The sequence below is a fragment of the Uranotaenia lowii genome, chromosome 3 (genome assembly GCF_029784155.1).
Source record: "Uranotaenia lowii strain MFRU-FL chromosome 3, ASM2978415v1, whole genome shotgun sequence".
Lineage (NCBI taxonomy): Eukaryota > Metazoa > Arthropoda > Insecta > Diptera > Culicidae > Uranotaenia > Uranotaenia lowii.
In genome coordinates, this window is record NC_073693.1 from 361,534,868 (window position 1) to 361,557,900 (window position 23,033).

Below are 23,033 nucleotides of genomic sequence, written 5' to 3' on the forward strand. Positions count from 1 at the left end.
GGTCAGTTGAGCGTCGGATCTTCTTGGCTGCAGAACGAACGAAATCTTCGTCGCGAGTCGCGGGATCCATTGTTCGTGATCGGAGGAGTTTTTTTTTGTCAATCGTGTGCATACTTTAAGGGGATAATAGGTGATTGATTTTTTGCAAGTGCGATCGGAGCGTGATTAATCGTCGCATAAAGCTCCCGGTGAGTGATAAGTGGGGCAGAAGGGTTTTGTGAAGAAGTTTAAGAGTGCAGTTCTTTGAGGATCGTGCAGTTTATGAAAGAGCGCAAAAATGACGGGTTTAAGTGTTGACGATGTGAAGATTTCTCTGCAAAAGTTTGGGCTGTACGATTATGTGGTGTTTGTGCTTATGTTGGCCAGTTGTGCCATGATTGGGGTGTATTTTGGGTTTATAAAGAAGAAAGCCAAAAAAGGAGATGGTGAGGCGGATTACCTGGTTGGTGGAAGGCAGATGAGCGTTATTCCTGTTTCGTTGTCACTGATTGCCAGGTAATATGTTTTATAACATATTTCAGCATATAGAAAGGAGATTTAAGAGGTGAATCTTTGATTTGCATTTTAATGCATTTTAGCACAGATTGGCAACTGAATTATAAAATAACAATTTAAAAAAAAATGGTGATTGTTCGAAAAATATTTTTAGACATACAGTGTTGTTGTAGGATAATATAAGCAATATAACGTTTGTAGATGATATCTTTAAACCAATTCGTCATATTGGGTAATGTTTCTTAGGGCTAAGAAAAATGTAAAAATTTGTACATCTATTCTTCGATTTTTTTTAATTTTCTATGGAAATCAATTATTTCAATTTTCTCCTTTTTCTTGCGTTTTAAGTTTCAAGATTAGTTTTTTTGGTCATTCAATATTTCAAGAGTTAAGTTTCATTTCAACTCGCTCTTTGGAAAGATCGTATGATTTTAAAATTGTTATCAATTACTGAAAGGACTTCCAATCACTTGTCGTTTCTAGGTCGTTTATCACAAAGATAATCAATTCCAATAAAATCTGGCATAAAATATGTCGAAATAGGAGCCAACCAATGGGTTATTTGATATCTCGTTAGATGAATTTGAGACAGATATCTTCAAAACAGTTGTTAAAAACGATGATCGTAGGGAAAACCATATTTTATACCACACGGCTCCTGATGGAGATTTTTCCGAGTAAAATTTTCACCGTTATATCGGAAAATTACTTGACCGTAAAAGGTATTTTTAATAAGAAAATTAGAAATTTAGCTCGTCTCTGGAATTCAGTCTTAAATCACACTAGGCTTGAGACATTTCATATTACCACACAACATGACGTTAACGAATTTAACCGTTTTTTTTCATTGAAAATTTCGATTTTCAATTCAAATACTTGAGAGTGGGTTTTAATAAGGAAGTGTAACTGAACAAGAACAGATTTTTAAACGAATCAATTCAAAATTAACCTTAGTTAGATGCATGAAATTGTCTGACTTTTCTTAAAATCAGAAGCTCTACAATTTCACATTTTTGGATTTTTGAATATGGCTACCTGAGTCATCCAGTTAAAAAAGGACAATTAGTCGAGTAGGGTCATATAGACCTGGATTATTGTTTTGACTGTAAAATCAAAACTACTGAACCAATTTTCATACACTACACAATTTTAAAATTTTCAAAATGTCTGCTATCGGAAATTTCTTTAAAAAATTGAGTTTTGATTTTTGTGGTCTTCAGAAAACGTCCTAACAAGTTCTAAAAAATGGGTGTTTTGCATCAAAGATAACTCTTTTCGTTGAAGTCGATTTGAAAAACTATTAATTGATATGAATTTAGATAGATTGAGAACTCATATTTGAATAATAAAAGTGCTTGATTTTACAGACCAAAGCTGATAATTTAAAAAGTTAACCCATATTTTTTCAATGATTTTGAAACTATATTTTTATGAGGATAAAGGAATTTTGATGAAAAAATGCCGTTCTTTTCAAAAACATTCAATCGGTTGAATAGTTATGAATTAATAATGAAGAGACTGATAGGGTGACCATTGTAAGCATTAAATCATAGAATTTCAACATATTGAGGAATTTCTTAAATCTCTCGTTGTATGTTTTTCGTTTTTATTTATATAATAAAAATATCAAGACAAAATAAAATTTAGTTTGTATCCACTGGATTCCATGTTTTTTTTTTTGATTAAATAATTTATCATCCCAGTTTTATAAATAGAGATGTACCGAATAGTGCTACTCGGCGAACGACCGAATACCGAATATTGACCTTTTCAACTATTTGAGCAAACGAATATTCGGTTTATTATTTTATTGAGTTTTTGGTGAAAAAAACACAAGCGATTACTTCAATTTATTTTTATTTCTTCCAGTTTTATGCCTCTCGTGTTTTGAGTCGATTATTTTCAACAAGAAAGGACATCAAATGACTTGTCGCTTCTAGGGCGTTTATCAACAAGGAGATTGGATTCCTGTGAAATCTGGGACATAACATGTCGAAACAGGTGCCAAACAAGTCGAAATTGCTTATTGATAACGAATAAGATGAAGATCGAATCAGTAAGAAATTTTCAAAATAGTTGTTAAAAACTATGTATCTACATGGTAGGGAAATTTAGGACGATTAAAAAAAAAAATGAAGAAATCTGAACGAAATCTAGGGTTTATTCTTAAACGTACAAGAGGAAAAAAAAAGAAAAAACTTGATTTTAAACTTTTCATTGAATCACAGCAGAAGTTTTTTCAACTCAACTCATATCGAAGTATTATAAAAAAATGTTTGTTCATTTTGGAATTTATTGAAAAACGTTTTTGAATACGAAGTCTTCAAATTTTAGTTTTTCATTTGATTCAGCAAATAATCTGAATAAACCCGAGAAAAATCCGGAGAGTTTAAAATAATATCTGGGCATGCCGGTCAGATTTAACTTATTTCGAATTAATAAACGATAATCAAAGTATGAAGCGATATTTGTCAGCATTCTCCTGTACTATCTTCCGATCTTCAGTGAAAGGTAAACAGCTCTAAGATGTTTTGCTGAACCATAAGTTTTCGATGATTGTGTAGCTCTTTTAACATTACTTTAGGATATTTCATGAATTATTCAAACTCATTTGAAAATTTGACAAGTCTGTTATTGTATAAATTTAAATAATAAATATTCGGCCGATTCGGCCCTTTCGGCCGAGTACTTAGCTCAATTATTCGGTGAGCCCAATATTTGGTTAAACGGTTTTTTGGCGATATTCGGCGCCGAATATTCGGCCGACCGGGAATTCGGTACATCTCTATTTATAAATATAGGCTAATGATCGGAACATCGTACATCGAAATTATTTTTTTTTTTACTTTAATTGAATCTTTAAATCAGCCAAATTAAGCTGGCAAAGTGAATTTCATTATTCGAACCGGGATAGTCACCGTTTTGTCTTTCAGTTTAATTTTTAGACAACAACAAAACTGAAATAATTGAAATAGTATAAAGTCATTAATAGATAAATAGTAAACATGTAGACAATTCCACAAAACAGTAGTTTTAAAGATGAACTTAAAATAGTAATCCGGGTCTATAATACCAAATCGGCTAATTATCCTTTTTTAACCGCAAAGAAAGGTTTATTCATCAAATACAAATTATATGCATCTAAAATTTGGAAACCACTTTACAGGCGTTTGCTTTGCACGATGGCCAACAGAAAGAAATCTTAACTCTAATATCCTCTACCTTACTACTGAAAATTGTTACATAAAAAATCGTATATGTCATTAAAAATAATATGTTGACATGAAATATTCTTCAAGAAACCAATTTCAGCTTCTTTTTTATTTAGTGTTTCTTGTTTCTTAACACAAGGCAACAAAATTTAAATTTTTTTCTAGTTGCAATGAAGTGAAAACGTGATATTTAATTATTTGAGTTCCTTCAATCTAAATGTGCAAATTTTTTAACAGGTTTTGTTATTGAATTACCTTTTCAAAATAGGTTAACCCTTCGTTTCATAAAGTAACAAATTGTCATCAATTAACGTATGGAAAAAGAGAAATATCGTACTTTATTTTAATTTTTATTCTTAATGTACACATCATTTCCGACTGTTTAAAATGATTTTTATGAAAAAAAACAAAAAATCGTGAAATGAAGGGTTAATATTATTTAAGGAAGTTCTGCACTTTTTTTTGACAAAACTTGAAAACAAAACATATTATTTTAAAATAAAAGTTTTATTTATGAACTTTCATCAAAATACAAATGACGTTTTGAAACACTATACAGATAAAATAAGCAGTTCAATGGCATTTTCATATTATTGGATACCTATATACTATAACATAAACCATAAAAAATATCATAAACAAAGACGCTCTATGCTTTTGAATGAAAATTAAGGACCTAGAAATGATTTCTTAAAAAGCGTAATAAAATCGAAACAATAACCGTGATAAAATCGAGCGTGAATTTGGCGAGTATTGATAAAATCGAATAGTGATAAAATCGAGAAACTACTGTAAATTAAAATTCTGTGAAAAAATAAAGGTTTTCTATTTGTTTACTTTTCCTAACTAAACGAACTTTTAGAGGAGTTTTAAATCAAACTAAATTTATGAAACTTTTTGAAGCAAAAAGTCAATCGTTTTGTAGGTTTTCACAAATTTCTGAATAAAATCAAGTTTTTTTTATCTTTCTGCAGTAATGTTGTAAATTTTTTTTAATGATATCTTTCCAAGTTTAAAAAAAACTGATGAACTTCACATCATCCTCAAAAAAAAAATTCCTTACTTGAAGGAAGTATAATAAACAAAATAAGAATTTGATTTCTTCTTTAATGTTGGTTTAAAATTTAACCAGTTATCAATGATTGATTTAACTTAAAGTCCAAATTTGACAAAAGATTCGTGTTGAGTACGCTAAAATGTTCCAAATCAATCATTCAAACATAAGCACCAAGATGTTGTTTTCTTGAGTTATCAATTTAAATCTATAAACAAGTTATTGTAATGATAAAACGTGTTTGTTGTAAAAAATACCATCTTTAATTAAAAAAATATATATATCTTTCATCTTCATTCGATGTTTTAACTTTCAAATGAATTTACCGAACTTAGTACCACATATTAATTTTTTCAATTTTTATACAAATTTTTGCATTTTAAGGTTAAAAGTTTACTTAAACGATTGACATTTTGGAATAATTACTTTTATTATAGCTTTTTTTGTGAGAAAATTTTTAAAGTGATAAATAAAGATCTTCAAATCATATTTCGATAAATTTTTCAAACAAATTTCAATAACTCAAAAAATAAAATTTTTAATTGTTTTTTAAATAACAGCATTGTTGATTTTTTCTATTCGGCACATTTTTCTAGAACATTTGGTATTTTTGAGACATTCTTGTTTCGAGATATAGCGAAGGAATCAAATATCCCCAGGGATCAAGTATCCTCACTTTCTCCTACAGTTAAATTTTATAATCAAACCTTCAATGGAAACTTAAGAAAAAAATATTAATAAAAGATGAATTATGTATAAAAATTATTATCATTTTCCTAATAAATATTCATGATAATTTTTTACCTGATCTGACATTGATTTTAGAATTCTTTTTTTTAATCTGTGTTTTGGAAATATTTATGTGTAATTTAAAAAACCAGTATGCTTAGTAGTTATTTTGAAGCAAATTTCTAGTTCAGAAATATCAATGACTTACCGAAAATATCATTGACTTCAAACTTTCATGGTGATCTGTTTTGGAAATTTCGATTTATTGCATCAGTAAAATTGATTGTTCATGAGTAAGAAAATGATGTTAAAAGTTCATTTCCTATTTTTTGGTGTATTTTCGGTATTGTTATTTTTTTTTGCTAAATTTGAATTTCAAAACCCCTCCCCATCCTCTCGACGCGTCCTTCCGTGGGCCTGCAATCAACACACATTTATCACCAGATACGAAAAATGCCAGCCACAGCACATTTTTGAATCAACAACTGTAGATTTTTAGAGCGATGAAGTCCGCTTGTTGAGCAGAATTTGTGAGCTCCGTCAGAAGTAACCAATTCAAAATTTGGCACATTTTCGGAGTAAAATAAATATCTTCACTTCCGGTTGCCATGAACCAATTGCGCAAAGAAACGATTTAAACCTCCTGCACACAGCAAATTTTCGCACACCCATAATCCAGTTTGAAAAACATTCTCAAGCCCGTCCATAAGAAAGTTTAAAACACTTCCGGCGATTAGTGTTTCTATGGACTTCCGGATAATCGTTCTTTATTTTTTCGAACAACTAATCTAAAAAATTATACCTACTGAAAACAATCTGCTTTTAAAAATTGTCACGGACCCGAAGAAAAACGATGCGCTGTCATAAGGTCAACGCCTACTCCTTTGTAAAATTTATATATTTTTTTCTTCTACTAAACTTTCTAAATGTTGATAACAAAATAGTCAACTTTTTTTCAATAAGTTATATGAATTTATTTTGATTTTTTTTTATCTGAAATCAACATTGTGTATTTTCCTATTGTTTGTGCTTTAAAATCATCCATTCCAGCCATACTGTCAAAATAGGTTTCGAGAAAAAAATTCGATTTTATCATCCTTAATTCACATAATTGTTAAAAATTAAATGAAGTAGGTAAACGTTATTACCAGAAATCTTTTCTCAGATCTGAGCAGTTCTAAGTGAAAATTGAAAATTTGGTTCGTTTTGACGACTTTAAAACACATATTTCTTAAACTTTAATTTATCGCGTTAGATTCGGTAAGATATTTTTGTAAATAAAATAAAACCATATTTCAAAGCTGCATAGATCTTTCAAAGGAAATAATAAAATAGCACATTAAAACGTCTTGAAATTTTATCAGTTTTTAAATAAAACATATAACAAAAATTTTAATAATGACCTCCAATATGAAAAATTATTAATAAGATTTAAATGGTGCCTAAAAGTATCGAACATTTTGTAAAAAATACCATTTGTTTGGGCAGACCATTTTCGATGGGAATCAACACGTCATAATTAGGGGACGATTTACAAAAAAAAATAATTCATTAATTCTACATTTAACACTACAACTTTTTCCGCTTCATACATGATTTAACAATTGATCGAACTGACATCATTATGGCGATGCTTTAATGGGCACTAGACCGCTGCAAGCTTTGTATGGAAATTTCAAATTCTTAAATTTTTACACCTCCCATAGCTTTTTTTGGTTGTTTTTGCTGCCAGAAATAGCAATAAATTTTTTTTAAGCGATCCATTCAGTCCTGAATTAGCGCAACGAGTTTTAATTTAGTATGGAAATTTGTATGGGAAAACAAAATTTTTCATTCAAAAATCGCCGGAGATGTACTGAGAGTTCTAAAAAATTCAACTTTGGATGAAAAATATTCCTCGATTCTTGCAGTACTATTCATGTGAACAAAGAAAAAACCTAACTTATACCCCAGAAAAGTTATTCAATGTTATAAAAAAAATATTTTTCAAAATATTTTTTTTTTAATTTTTGCGTTTTTTCTGCTTATTTGCAAGCTGTGTATCCGTAAGATGGAAATCAAAAATCTCTAAAATCTGCTTTGCATTGCCAGAAAATTTATTGATTTATATAATCTTTGCAAAAACATTTTATGCTATCATTAACAGCTCTAGCACGCAAAATCCGCAATTTTCAAATACTTTTCAATGAATTCAGATTTTTTATTTTGAAATGGTTATAACTTTTTTCATGAAATTCTTAGCAGCTTGTTATATTAGCAAAAAATGAAGCTTAAGAATATTCAAAACCAAAAATCAAAGACCGACTTCATTTCAAGCTTATTTGAATTTTCTGGATGATTTAATGTGCAAAAATTTCTTCTCCCATACAAATTTCCATACAAAATTGAAACGCGTTGCGCTAACTCAGGATTCAACCAAATCATCTAAAATTTTACACAGATGTTTGGTGACCCAAAAGGCATCGAAAAAACATATGGGAGCAAAAAGTCATTTATTGCAGCGGTCTAATGGACACTATAATTTAAGGCGCATTCCAGTAACTTCAGGGTTACTAATAGAGTTCATTTCGAACACCATTGTTTGCATCGAAAACAAACATTGGTCGAACAACTGCATTCAAACATGCTGATAGCGCGCGCTTCTAGGAACTTGGGAACAAATGAGGCCCTTAGAGCCAAAGGGATATAAGTGCATAAAAGCTGATTTCGAGAAAAAAGCTTCGTTGTGTTCCAGTAAATTCCATAGATATTTTTTATGATTTTTTTTCATGTGAATGATTTTCCTAAATAAAAACAAAGCATTTTACAACATTTTCCCAAAAAACAACGTTTATTTGACGTTTATTGAGGCGACACATATTTTTTAAATTTGGTACTTACAGTGAGGGGCAAAATAAAGTGTCCAAATTATTTTTTTTCAATTTCTTTTATTTTTCTGGTTAAAATTCAACGAAAACACATCGTAATCATTTTTAAAATATTGTTTATTATGTTCTTTTCAATTTTTGTTAATGTTGCGCTGGAAAAAAAGAAAGAAACAGGGGCAAAATAAAGTGTCCAGATCAGTACAGCTTCAAATAATTCAAACTGAAGGCAAACAAGAACGATTTAATAATGGGTATGGCCTCCTTCAGCCTTCAACACCTCCTGCAAGCGCTTCGGCACACTTTCAACAAGGTTGTGCAAGTGTTGTTGGTCGAGCTCCTCCCACGCATGCTCCAGGGCATCAAAATAAGTACTTTTATTTGTCACACCAGTCTTTTCAATCAGAGCATCGAGGATGGCCCACAGATTTTCGATGAGGTTCAGATCAGGACTTTGTGAAGGCCATTCAAGGGGTTTGATGTGGCAGGAACGGGAAAATGACCTCATCAGATTGGCCGTATGCTTCGGATCGTTATTCTGCTGTAAAACGAAGCGCTCTCCGAGGCCCGTTTGATGAGGGATACCTCGAGGTTTTCCGGCAGGACATTGCAATATGACTCAGCTGTCATGATTCCATCAATTTTTACCAAATTTTTACCACCCCACCCCAAGAAAAGCACCCGCACACCATCACGTTACTTCCTCCGTGCTTGACTGTTCCTTGGATATGGCGGTCTTGGAGCTCCTCACCCGACTTGCGCCACATATGATCCCGCTTCTTCCGGTTGAATAGCTCAAATTTGGATTCGTCGGCCCACAACAATGTTTTCCTCTGAATCAAAGCAATCGAAAGATTCCTTTTAATTCAACCACGGTAAATGAAAAGTTTAGATACCGGTATTTCGATAGCAACTTACTATCTTCTTCAGTAAGCGTTTTCGATTGGTATCGAGCACGGAGCAACGGAGGAAGTAACGTGATGGTGTGGGGGTGCTTTTCTTGGGGTGGGGTGAGCAATTTGGTAAAAATTGACGGAATCATGACAGCTGAGTCATATTGCAATATCCTGCCGGAAAACCTCGAGGTATCCCTCATCAAGACGGGCCTCGGAGAGCGCTTCGTTTTACAGCAGAATAACGATCCGAAGCATACGGCCAATCTGATGACGTCATTTTCCCGTTCCTGCCACATCAAACCCCTTGAATGGCCTTCACAAAGTCCTGATCTGAACCCCATCGAAAATCTGTGGGCCATCCTCGATGATCTGAGTGATAAGACTGGTGTGACAAATTAAAAATACTTATTTTGATGCCATGGAGCATGCGTGGGAGGAACTCGACCCACAACACTTGCACAACCTTGTTGAAAGTGTGCCGAAGCGCTTGCAGGAGGTGTTGAAGGCTGAAGGAGGCCATACCCATTATTAAATCGTTCTTGTTTGCCTTCAGTTTGAATTATTTGAAGCTGTACTGATCTGGACACTTTATTTTGCCCCTGTTTTTTTTTTTGGAATATTAACTGTTTTTTATCTATCAGAAAAACTTTCTTTTTTTCCAGCGCAACATTAACAAAAATTGAAAAGAACATAATAAACAATATTTTAAAAATGATTACGATGTGTTTTCGTTGAATTTTAACCAGAAAAATAAAAGAAATTGAAAAAAAATAATTTGGACACTTTATTTTGCCCCTCACTGTATACCCCTTTGGCTCCAAACACATGCACTTATACCCCTTTGCCACCAAATAAATTCACTTATACCCCTTTGCCACCAACAAATTTTCACATCCATGTTTTTTGATCTTGTTGATATGGGTAAGAAACTATAAATATTCATTGCTACAAGAGTCAATTAGTTTTCGTATAAATATATTTTTTGTTGTTTTGATGAGAAATATACTCTGGTACAGTAGGTTAAGAGATTTCATGGCTGAAGATCGACCTGGTCTTGGCAACTTCTAGTAAATCTCTCCAAACAAAGTTTTTTTTCCCCAGGATTAATTTATAATAATTCGTGAAAGGTATTTTCCACTAAATTCCAATCACCATGTGTTTTGTACGTCTTTGCCTAATCAATTGGGTATTGGAATGGGACTTGCGGTCACTCTGAGTTGGTTTTTTACAGTAAATTAACGATAGGCGCTTCAAAATTTACCCAATTATCTCGTATCAATACATTTTTTTGTACTTTATAAACCTTTAATCCGTGACACACTCCATATATCCAGAAATCAGAAATTTGTGATCCGCTAATTTGTTATTGAAATAGAAAAAATAATTAAATATATTAATTTTATTTTCTACTAGAATTATCACTAAATGCAATCAGATGAATCACAGTTGATGGTAAATTTTTAAACAATTCAAAAGAAAAGTGAATTACATTTATTTTAAAATTTTTTGGTCCCGATGAAAAAACATTACTTTCATGAAATCAAGTAAGGGTTGGTGGCAAAGGGGTATAAGTACATCAGTTTAATGGACTTTGGAGGCAAAGGGGTATAAGTGCAGCACTTATACCCCTTTGGCTCCAAACAAAAAGGAGATTTCAGTTAGCAGGATTTTTTCAACGAGATCTATACTTAATAAAATAGTGAATTAAAATTATGTTTAAAATAGCATATGATGATTGATAGTCAAGGATTCGTTCTAGATGGTTATCTCGATTTTTTCCATTTTGTCACTTATACCCCTTTGGCTCCAAGGGCCTCAAATGTACTTTTCAAAGTAGGTATACAACACTTTTTTTTCCTGAATTGTAAGTTATTTGCAGTAAAAATGACTTCAAGTTTGGTATTTTTAACAGAATGTTCACTGATACAGATTGTACTCTTAGACGACATTTAAAGCATATTTACAATTTTTCATGTTAAAGGTCATTACTAAACTTTTGTTTAAATATTTTATTTGAAAAGCTGATAAAATTTTAATGCGTTTGAATGAGATAAAAAAAATAGAAATTTTACAAATCTGGAAAAATACATGTGTTGTTAGGTCGTTAAAATGAACCAATTTTTCAAATTTGGGGAAGATCTAAAGACCCTCGGCGCATTTTTTTTGGTATAGTAGGGCTCTAGTATGATTACAAATTAATTCTAAAATATGATTTTCAACTGATGTTGAGCCTTTCGATCTGAGTAATGAGTTTGTGAAATTGAGAAAAATAAAAATGGTCCAGAGAAAATCGTGAATTATCTGTAAAAGCAGTTGGCAACAGTATAAAAGACTTTTTCAACTGTAAATCAATAATTGATTAAATAAAAATGATTTAAGAACAGACATGTCTTAAAACTATCAACCCATCGTTATTTCCAATTTGCACTTCGTGTGTCTTCATCTGGTAGTAATACATAGCTTGCGTATTTAAAAATCGATTAATATAACTTTAAGTCTTCTTAATTTACAAACTATTTAAGGTTTTTTTTTCTGACGAAACTATCCAATTTTCCTACATCCTCTGTAAAAATCTCTAAACTTTCACACTAAAATTTAATTTATCAATTCTCCGTTTACCATTTCCTTCCTTTTGGCAGTTTTATTTCCGGCATCTCGCTGCTGGGAACCCCGACGGAAATCTACGTGTACGGCATCCAGTACATGTACATTGTTGGCGGCGTCGTCTCGATGGGCTTCATCATGATGTACATCTACCTGCCGGTGTTCCACAACTTGCAGCTTACCTCCACCTATCAGGTAATGTAATGTCACATGGTTAAGCTAATGTGTTTGTTTTTTTTTGTAATGAAAATAATTTATGTGATTTATCTAATTTAAACGCAGTATCTCCAAACGAGGTTCGACAAACGAATGCGACTATTTGGATCGGTACTTTTTACGTTTGCCACGGTGAGTTACCCATTTGTTGCAACTTTTTTTTACTCGATCATTTCCGTAACCCCATTGAGTAGTTTTTTTGCTACTCGCGGGCGTGGGAGTTTTTGGGGAGAAAATTACCCCCTGCTTCGCGTAAATGGAACTGGCGTCAATGAGTGATGGTTTTTTTCTATCACTTTCTATTAACTAGATGGCCTGGTTGCCCATTGTGATCTACGTTCCAGCGTTGGCCTTCAATCAGGTGACGGGCGTGAATGTCCATCTAATTACGCCGCTGGTTTGCGTGATTTGCATTTTCTACACGTGCGTCGGTGGGCTGAAGGCCGTCGTTTGGACTGACGTCGTCCAGACTGTGATGATGTTCGGGGCGATGCTGCTGATTATAATCAAAGGGACACTCGATGTTGGAGGACTGGATGTGGTGATAGATCGAGCCATGGCTAGTGGACGGATTGAACTTCCGGATTTGCGATTCGATATGACCACGAGGCATAACATCTACTCATGCGTAATTGGCGGCGTCGTCTACTGGCTTAAAACAAACGCCGTCAGCCAGAACATGATCCAGCGATATCTTTCACTGCCGACGCTGAAGGACGCCAATCGAGCTTTGTGGACTTTCATCGTTGGAACTTTGTTCCTACTAGGTCTGTGCTGTTATAGCGGCCTTTTGATCTACGCGAAGTACTACGATTGTGATCCCTTGACTACAAAATTGGCCAAAGCAAAGGATCAACTGCTACCTCTGCTAGTCATGGACACCTTAGGAGACTTCCCAGGACTTCCGGGACTCTTCGTAGCCGGAGTATTTAGTGCAGCACTCAGCTCCCTGTCTACCGGATTGAACTCGATGTCGGCCGTGGTCTTGGAAGATTTCTTCAAACCCTTCTCCAATCGACCGCTGAGTGAGAGGGCCACTGCGTAAGTTCATGTTGATCAAGAATTTTACCTCAAATTTCATAAAGTATATTCACTTGAAGTGGCAAATGTGGGGAAAATTGCATCATCATTTAATAAAAAAAACGATAAACACTTACCTGTTTGAGCTGAACCAAACTTATAATTTTTTTAATCCTTACAAATCTCCTAAGAAATCGTCAAAACCATAAAAAAAGTTGATTTCAAGGGACTGAAAAAGGCAAACATGTTCGAAGGGAACGAAAGTTATTCATAAAAACTAGTTTTTCTTGTTTCTCCCGATCAAAATGTCTCAAAATCCCATACAAACTTCAGGCTCGTTGAGTGACCCTTCCACTGACGGTTTGCTAAAATTTAGCTTATTCCCCAAATCATGTAAAATTTTTTAGATATCTATCCATCAGTTTAAAAACTGTAAGCACGAGTTAAGTACTTACACTGGTCTCTTGACAGGACAATGTCCAACAAAACAGCATTTCAAAAGGATAACCATTATTCAAAACGACGACTGTCGGTTCTGCGGATTCGAAAAAGAAACTGCAGAGCATCTCTTATGCAACTGCTGCGCCCTCCTTAAGAGGAGAGAGCGTGCTCTTGGGGCAAAGTTAATAAGCGCACAAGACATATGGTTGCATATCAGCCCTAAGAAGGTTATATCATACATCTTTATATCAGTTTCAGAGAAATATGATATATTTAGTTCGATTTTCAGAAAAAAAGGTTTTTTTTTCAAACAAACCTAAAAGCTGTGCTAAAAGCTCATCTTCTAAGGCCCATTTGGGTCCTACCTCCACCCCATACGCTTCTTTAGAAATGGTGAGGAGACATTTTATCCTTTGGTTATTTAAATTTTACATTTATTTTTCTGACGACTTTTTCGTCTTACTCCCGCGTACGTCCATCACCGTACAATTTCATATCTGATTTTTTATCAGATCTCCATCACTTCCGTATTTCACCAGTTTCCTGATTTTTGAAAAAAAAATTGGCAACCCTGGTCGTAGTAGGCTTTGACCCTACCAGATTAGAGAGCAAAATAACGAACTTTAGTGAGCAGGGTTGCCATCATTTTTTTTCAAAAATCAGAGAACTGGTGAAATAAAAATCAAGAAAAATCAGGCTATGATAAAGTAACGGAAATTTCGTTCAAAAGGAATCTTTGGATTGCTTTGATTCAGCCAAATTTTCATTTCAGCAATGGTACATAATCCAGTTTCTTTCTAAACATTTTTCGTCACATTCGCAAAAATCAGGAAAATTTCCAAAGGTAGGCAAATCCGATGGCTTTTCACGTTGAAAAATCAGGCACATTGGCATTTTTGACTACGGAAATTTTTTGCTGATGTTCCATCCTGTCCAGAAACTGAGCAACTCAGAAGTGTGCTAAATAAAAATCAGGCTAATTCAGGCTACTTTTAAGTAACGGAAATTTCGCTCAAAGTGTTGACCTTTTTTTGGTCATCGCTAAACATTCAACTCTTATATGTGTTGTGAGCCTACTTGGTTGAATAATTCTATTGAATCAAAGCAATCGAAAGATTCCCTTGAAATCCTTTTTTTTAAATAAGAATTAAAGGGAATCTTTCGATTGCTTTGATTCAGCCACATTTTCAGTTTTTAACTCAGCAATGGCGCCTAATCTAGTTTCTTTCTACCCATTTTTCATTACATTCGCTAAAATCAGCAAAAAAGGCATATTTTAAAAAATCAGCGAAATTCAATGGCTTATCAGGTTGTCAGACTGTGTCTCGGAAAATCAGGCAAATTCTGAAAAATCAGGACAGCGAAACAGCGAGAGAAACTCGGCTTGAGCAAACGAATGATTGAGTTCAACACAGCATCTTATCGAGAAATTATGGACGATATAGACGCGTTCGAGTAAAAGCGGTCTTGAGAAAAAAGTGGGCCTGAAGATACGACCAAAGTCATGAACCTATCGGCTAATTTGGAAATGTATACCATATTTCACGGCAATTTTCCTAATTGAATGATAAATAAGGGCTATGCTTTTCATCGATTTGTATTCGTAAATATTTAACTTGGCGCACTCTGTCGATGGTATAACCATCAAAGGGCGAATCTGGTAGAGTGTCCATTTCCCGGCCATTTTGCCGTTCCCGGGAATCGGGAAATCTGGTAGCCTGTTTCCCGGGAATTCCCGGGATCCCGGGAATTATTCAAAAACATGTAAAATATGTGCACTTAGATTCAAATATAGCTTATCGAATCATACGTTCATACAAGCCCATGATTTTTTCAAAATGTACTCTTCATACAACTTATTATTAATCATTTTTTTTGTACGGGATTTTCATTCTCTGGGATGATTTATCATTTAATTAAATAAATAAAACTGTTTACTCTACTATGATAAATTAAAAACAGTTAAACGAACTGTAAAATATCATGAATAAGTCAAATGAAGATTTCATTCATGCAATCGGGGGTTTAAAAAAATATCTTTTTATTCATTTGTTTGATTAATCCAACCTTTTTTCGTTTTTCTAAACACTTTACATTTTTCTCTCGTGAGCTTTCATCACGTCGAATGAAACATCTCGAGAATTCACATAAAACTGCTGCAAAAGTTATCATAACAACTTCAAAATTTGAATTTCACTTATAAAATATGTTGTCCAAGCTTAAAAATATTCTAAATGAAAAGAAGATGCGACTAGTTTATGTCAGTTTTTGTATTTTCCGGATCAAAACTGTTTGTTTACATTTTTTTATACAACGTAATGAAAGCTCAGGCGAGATTTGCTCTTCATATGATCATATGATCATATCATCAAACGTAGTCTTCTTCATTTATAAGTTTTGAAAATCATTTGGCTATCAAAGCCAGAGGAAAACAAATGCCTAAATGTTACTTTCGAGAAAACACAATCTGCCTACCAACTGCGTGATTTTTCATATATTTTTCGAAGTGTTGTGGGTTTTCGTTCGATGAAAACAGTGTAGAAATACATATAATCTTTTTACACTTATCTTTTTGAATAATAACACTGCGACAGGAATCGGCAATTTCTCAATAAGTTTTGCATAAATATTTTTTCAAAAAGAACGGTTCCGGAAGCTATCAGGCTTTTCCAAAGAAATAATTTCATACATGTCGGGTATTCCCGGGAATGAAACTATGATTCCCGGGAATCGAGAAATCCCGAATTTTTCAAATTCCCGGGATTTCCCGACCGGGAAATCCCGGGACAGACACTCTAGAATCTCGACAAATTCCAATCTTCCATCTACCAATAACCATCCAGTTGGTTTTGTTTATATTCAGATATAAATTTCTACGTTCCAGAAACCCTGCGATATTTTCCAAATCGGCATTTGCCTCATGAATGACGAGCTCTAAATCGTTACCATTCCAGTAGGAGACGAAATCATCAGTAAAAATAGTTTAAGACGACCATATCGTAGGTAGTTCTTTCATATCATTATGAATAACAAGGCACCCAGAACACTTCCTTGAGGGACACCTAAATTATTTTCTCGAAATTGCGAATAAGATGAATCATTTTTTGTTCTTTGCATTTGGTTATTCAAGTAGTCGCTAAAGCTTCAGTTGATGAATTGTTCCAAAAGCTCTCTTGAAGTCCAGAAATTCTGCAACTGTGTAAATACTGTTTTCCATATTGATCTTCCAAGTTCGAAGTATCAAATTTACTGCAGACTTCTTTGAGTGCTGCTTTCTAAATGCAGATTGCTCGTCGATAAATATTCCTTCTGATTTAATAAAAAGTTGAAAATGCTTTTTTACTGCCAGTTCACGCACCTTTTCTTGTATTTCCAACTTATTTATCGGATAATATAATCAAGTATCTCTTGCATTTTTCTCTTATTAAATAGGATGACAGTCGAACGCTTTCACGTGTAAGGTATTTTCCCTAATTGTAGACTGGTATTAATAATATGTCTGTCATGGATTTTCATGACACTGTCCATGAAGAAGTTATTAAGTTCTCTGCAATTTCAGATTCATCCGTGATTTCAACCCCGTCAAACAAGACACAGTCTTCTCTGGCAGCATATGAACTTGTTTATTGTTTGATCGTTTTCCAAAGTACTTTACCATTTGTTTAGTCTTGTTCCAGTTCATTTTTGTCATTTTTGTCATTTTTGTCATTTTTGTCATTTTTGTCATTTTTGTCATTTTTGTCATTTTTGTCATTTTTGTCATTTTTGTCATTTTTGTCATTTTTGTCATTTTTGTCATTTTTGTCATTTTTGTCATTTTTGTCATTTTTGTCATTTTTGTCATTTTTGTCATTTTTGTCATTTTTGTCATTTTTGTCATTTTTGTCAGTTTTGTCATTTTCGTAATTTTTGTCATTTTTGTAATTTTGAACAATTTTTGACATTTATGTCATTTCTGCCAATTTTGCCTTTCTTCTCATTTTCTCATTTTAGTTATTTTTGTCATTTTTGCCAGTTCATAAAATTGATTAATTATTTTTCCCAGGATCATCATGCGATCAGTTGTGGGAGTTTTTGGAGTCATCTGCGTCTGTCTGGTGCTTGTGGTAGAAAAGCTTGGTGCCGTTCTTCAACTGTCGATGAGTTTGGGAAGCGTAAGCAATGGGCCTCTCCTAGGGATCTTCACTCTCGGAGTGTTGATCCCATGGGCCAATGGAACTGTAAGTATTTTTTTTTTCTTAATTCTTGTACTGAAATATTATTTGGAATGTCTTCATCAACAGGGTGCGATTGTGGGTGGAACGATCGGGTTGGTTGTTATGGCCTGGATTTGCTTCAAGGCACAGATCGCCATCGCCACTGGAGAAATGACGTTCGAAACCAAGCCGGTCGATACGCAGGGTTGTAGCTATCACTTTATAGCGTCGGAACCGATGAGCATGCTGGCGATGAACGCGACGACGACGTCCACTCAAGTAACACCGGCGAGGTAAGTTGAATGCATTCTTGGATGCACTTAAATATTTGAGATTTTTTCGTTTGTTTATTTGTTTGTGTACTTGACTAACAAATGCATTCTATTTAGACTGTTGCACCGTATTGTTTTGGTTAGAAAAATAACTGTCCGTTGCAGTTCATAACATTTTTTGTGTACATAACTGGGAACCCCCATTCATTACCATGTGTAGTAACTTTGTCAGTTTTGACTATCTACTTCGCCAGATGAACTTTATTCAAATGACCTATAATTGAAATGTTGATAGGAAGATTAATCCTCGTCAAACAGAAACGTGAGGTCTGTTATTAACAAATTAGTGCACTTACCTAAACATCCCGTTACATCAAATGGCCTAAAGAATTCAGTGAAAGGTCTATAATTATTGAAATTTCTATAAGCTGTCTTCATTAAAGAACTACACAGATTTACATAGAATATTAATGCACTGGTTCACTTTATGTGTCTGAATATCTTGCCATGAACTTAACAAAGCAGAAGTTTATACGACGATTTAATGAAAAATACATCTTTTCTGATGTGGTTTTGTTCTAAACTGTCTTTGATTTAGCAGAGAGACTTTTCTGGAAGCACTAGACTGAGTCGATTCGGGGTCATTTTTGAATTTCTCAAACCGTGGGGTCTAGAAAGCTTCGTTTTGGTTCAAAACTCATCCTTGTTTTTTGCAGAATTTTTAAGTTACGTTTGCATGATTATATTTGTATGGGAAAATTTAATATTATGTTCTTAAAAATCAACATCATTTATGTTTCTTCTGTGGAACGCAGCCTGATTATGGTTTTTCTGCCAATTTAAAAATTATATTGAAAGGAAATTTTCCGTTGAAAAACTTTGTCGAAGACCATAACTTCATATATCATTATGCAAAAAAGTTATTGGGTTATTGGGATTGAAATACGATTTAAACTCTGCTGATGAGCTCTGATAATAAATTGAGATTTGAAGTGATTTTCTTTAATTTTTCACTAATTTTGAAAAATGCTTAGACTTTGCAAAAATTTTTTGGATCTTTTTTTTTCTTTTTTTTTAAGATAAGTTAACCCCCGTTAATTGATTTTTGTAAATTTATTCTTCGGAATATCAGTGAAAGTTTATATTCTTAAAGAAAAAACATCAGGATTGAAAATTTATAAAGATGAATTGAAAAGTGAGGAGAAAATTTTACAGATGTTGAAAAGAGCGAAAGAGCATTTTTGCGAAGAAAACTCATTAACGTACACCATACTTTACCCCGAAACATTTCATTATTTAGAAAAAGTAGGACCGGGATAGAGGTGGAATATAAACTTTCACCGATTTGCCAAAAAAATAATTTATAAAAATTTGGATCTGATCCAAGTTTTTAAATTTGAAAATTTGAAAATTTGAACTCCATTGCGCAGGTTTTTGCAATTTTATTGAAAAATATCCCGAAATTTTCCGGTCACGATCATGCAACAAAATTCTGCGTTGCTTATTTTATGTCAAAAATATACCTAGAAAGTAAGTTCATAAAAAAAATCCTCAAAAATTATGTAAAAATTAAAAAATTGCAAAAATTAGAAAAAAAATATCAAAAATGGAAAAAAATGAAAATAAATCATGGCAAACAATCTTATTGAAAAAATTTAAAATTTCAAGAATTACAGGGTACAAAAATGACGAAAATAACAAAAAATGCTGAATTGACCAAATTGACTTCCAGTTATTTTTGTTGTTTTAAATTGACAAAATTGACAAAATTGACAAAATTGACAAAATTGACAAAATTGACAAAATTGACAAAATTGACAAAATTGACAAAATTGACAAAATTGACAAAATTGACAAAATTGACAAAATTGACAAAATTGACAAAATTGACAAAATTGACAAAATTGACAAAATTGACAAAATTGACAAAATTGACAAAATTGACAAAATTGACAAAATTGACAAAATTGACAAAATTGACAAAATTGACAAAATTGACAAAATTGACAAAATTGACAAAATTGACAAAATTGACAAAATTGACAAAATTGACAAAATTGACAAAATTAACAAAATTGACAAAATTGACAAAGTTGACAAAATTGACAAAATTGACAAAATTGACAAAATTGACAAAATTGACAAAATTGACAAAATTGACAAAATTGACAAAATTGACAAAATTGACAAAATTGACAAAATTGACAAAATTGACAAAATTGACAAAATTGACAAAATTGACAAAATTGACAAAATTGACAAAATTGACAAAATTGACAAAATTGACAAAATTGACAAAATTGACAAAATTGACAAAATTGACAAAATTGACAAAATTGACAAAATTGACAAAATTCACAAAATTCACAAAATTGACAAAATTGACAAAATTGACAAAATTGATAAAATTGACAAAATTGACAAAATTGACAAAATTGACAAAAGTGACAAAATTGACAAAATTGACAAAATTGACAAAATTGACAAAATTGAAAAATTTGACAAAATTGACAAAATTGACAAAATTGACAAAAATTGACAAAATTGACAAAATTGACAAAATTGACAAAATTGACAAAATTGACAAAATTGACAAAATTGACAAAACTGACAAAATTGACAAAATTGACAAAATTGACAAAATTGACAAAATTGACAAAATTGACAAAATTGACAAAATTGACAAAATTGACAAAATTGACAAAATTGACAAAATTGACAAAATTGACAAAATTGACAAAATTGACAAAATTGACAAAATTGACAAAATTGACAAAATTGACAAAATTGACAAAATTGACAAAATTGACAAAATTGACAAAATTGACAAAATTGACAAAATTGACAAAATTGACAAAATTGACAAAATTGACAAAATTGACAAATTTGACAAAATTGACAAAATTGACAAAATTGACAAAATTGACAAAATTGACAAAATTGACAAAATTGACAAAATTGACAAAATTGACAAAATTGACAAAATTGACAAAATTGACAAAATTGACAAAATTGACAAAATTGACAAAATTGACAAAATTGACAAAATTGACAAAATTGACAAAATTGACAAAATTGACAAAATTGACAAAATTGACAAAATTGACAAAATTGACAAAATTGACAAAATTGACAAAATTGACAAAATTGACAAAATTGACAAAATTGACAAAATTGACAAAATTGACAAAATTGACAAAATTGACAAAATTGACAAAATTGACAAAATTGACAAAATTGACAAAATTGACAAAATTGACAAAATTGACAAAATTGACAAAATTGACAAAATTGACAAAATTGACAAAATTGACAAAATTGACAAAATTGACAAAATTGACAAAATTGACAAAATTGACAAAATTGACAAAATTGACAAAATTGACAAAATTGACAGAATTGACAAAATTGATGTTTATTTAAATAACCTGACATTAATTTATGTTTTTTATTAAGAACCTTGACTGATCCAACCCAGTGCTGAATCTCTAACAAAAAGATTGAAAACTTTGATTTTTAACTTATGTTTTTTTTTCTCCATACTTTTACAGTGAACCTGAATTCGCCCTCTACCACATCTCCTATCTGTGGTACACCCTGATGGGGGCCCTAATAACGATGGTTATCGCAGTGATAGTTTCCTTCATCGTCGGAGCCAACGACCCCTACAAGATGAACCCAAAACTGTTTTCGCCTTGCGTGGAGCGGATGCTGGATCGCCGGAGGGACAAAAAAAAGCCGGCTGAAGACAGCGAACCTCGCCTAGAAGTCCTAGAAACCAGACACTAAGTAACTAGTCAGTATTAGTTTGTTCTTTAATTTCGTATTTTGTAGGATCTCTCTCTCGAATTCTTCAATTTGTTAAAAAGAGAATTACTAGTATTGTAAGGGAAAATTGTAGTCAGAGAAATTTGAATAAAACTGTCCCCAATCTGAGTAGATTTATGCTACGGTCACACAATATGGACAGCACCCACTTTTGACTCCAAGTCGATGCCATAAATCTCGCCAAAATATCACCAACGGACTTCAAACAAGAAAAAGTTCGTTTGAAAAGGATAGGCAAAGTACTAAGTGCAAGGAAAAAGGAAAAATAATAAAACAAAATTAAAAGTAAATATTTGGTATTTTCTTGTGACCGAAACCCGAAAACCGCAACAATCGACCATCACCATCACTGAGGAGGAGGGTTAGCAATATCAAGTTCGAAGAATAACAGCGATTCTCGGTTTTTTTGGCTTTAGAAAAATTATGGTACGAGTAAGAAAAAGCGATGGATAGTAAAAAAAGAAAAGAAAAAAACGCGAAGGTGGACTTTCGCATCGAAGGGGTTGTGTTGCGATTTTTTTTTTCTTTCTTAGCTCTCATTTGGAAGCCCCTTGGTTCGTTTTGTTCAGCACACAATTCCTGGCCTTATCCCTCGTCATCGGTTGCTGGGATCATCCAAGGAAACCATGTCAACCCCCTCAAGAAGACGAAGGCCACAAAAAAAAAACGATGGAAGAAAGGGTAAGTTGAAGAAAAGCTTTGATACACACGGACAGCTAAGCAAACAGAGTAGGCGATGGCCGGTGGAGAAAAAGCCTCAACGCCAAACGGAAAATTTGTGGATTTTTTAAATTAAATTTTCATGATTTATTGTTAATTTCATTAATTAAATTATGCGATCTCTCTCTCGGGCTGATTTTGGTGTGGTGAGTGAGTACTGGATTCAGGATTTTTTTTCCATTCTTCCATCCTTGGGATTGTTTAAGGGTGATGGTAATTTTTTTTCCTAGCTCAGTCTCTCGTCTTGGCCACATAAAACCTCGGTTTTCGGTTACACTTTTCATCTGGTGCCATCGAAGGGCATAAATTATGATTTTGTGGAGCAGATAGCACTTTTACGACGGGTCATTTTTTAAACCAAAACTAAACCGGTCATTCAACGATTTGTTCTCGCTGAAAGGAGATTGTGTCCGTAAATTCATCATTGCATAAAGACAATGATTATTTCCAATAAATTTCGTAAATTCTCTTCCAACAGAACTTAGC

At 32.8% G+C, this 23,033-nt stretch overlaps 1 protein-coding gene across 1 annotated transcript; it reads left to right on the forward strand.

Annotated features, from left to right (window-relative positions):
- On the forward strand, positions 1 to 21,788 carry LOC129754560 (sodium-coupled monocarboxylate transporter 1-like). The gene is made up of 7 exons (XM_055750702.1): positions 1 to 495; positions 11,890 to 12,049; positions 12,137 to 12,202; positions 12,381 to 13,111; positions 17,577 to 17,751; positions 17,815 to 18,020; positions 21,551 to 21,788. The coding sequence occupies exons 1-7, from the start codon at positions 278 to 280 to the stop codon at positions 21,786 to 21,788; spliced, it is 1,794 nt and encodes a 597-aa protein (XP_055606677.1). The 5' UTR covers positions 1 to 277.
- Positions 21,789 to 23,033: the final 1,245 nt, after the last annotated feature.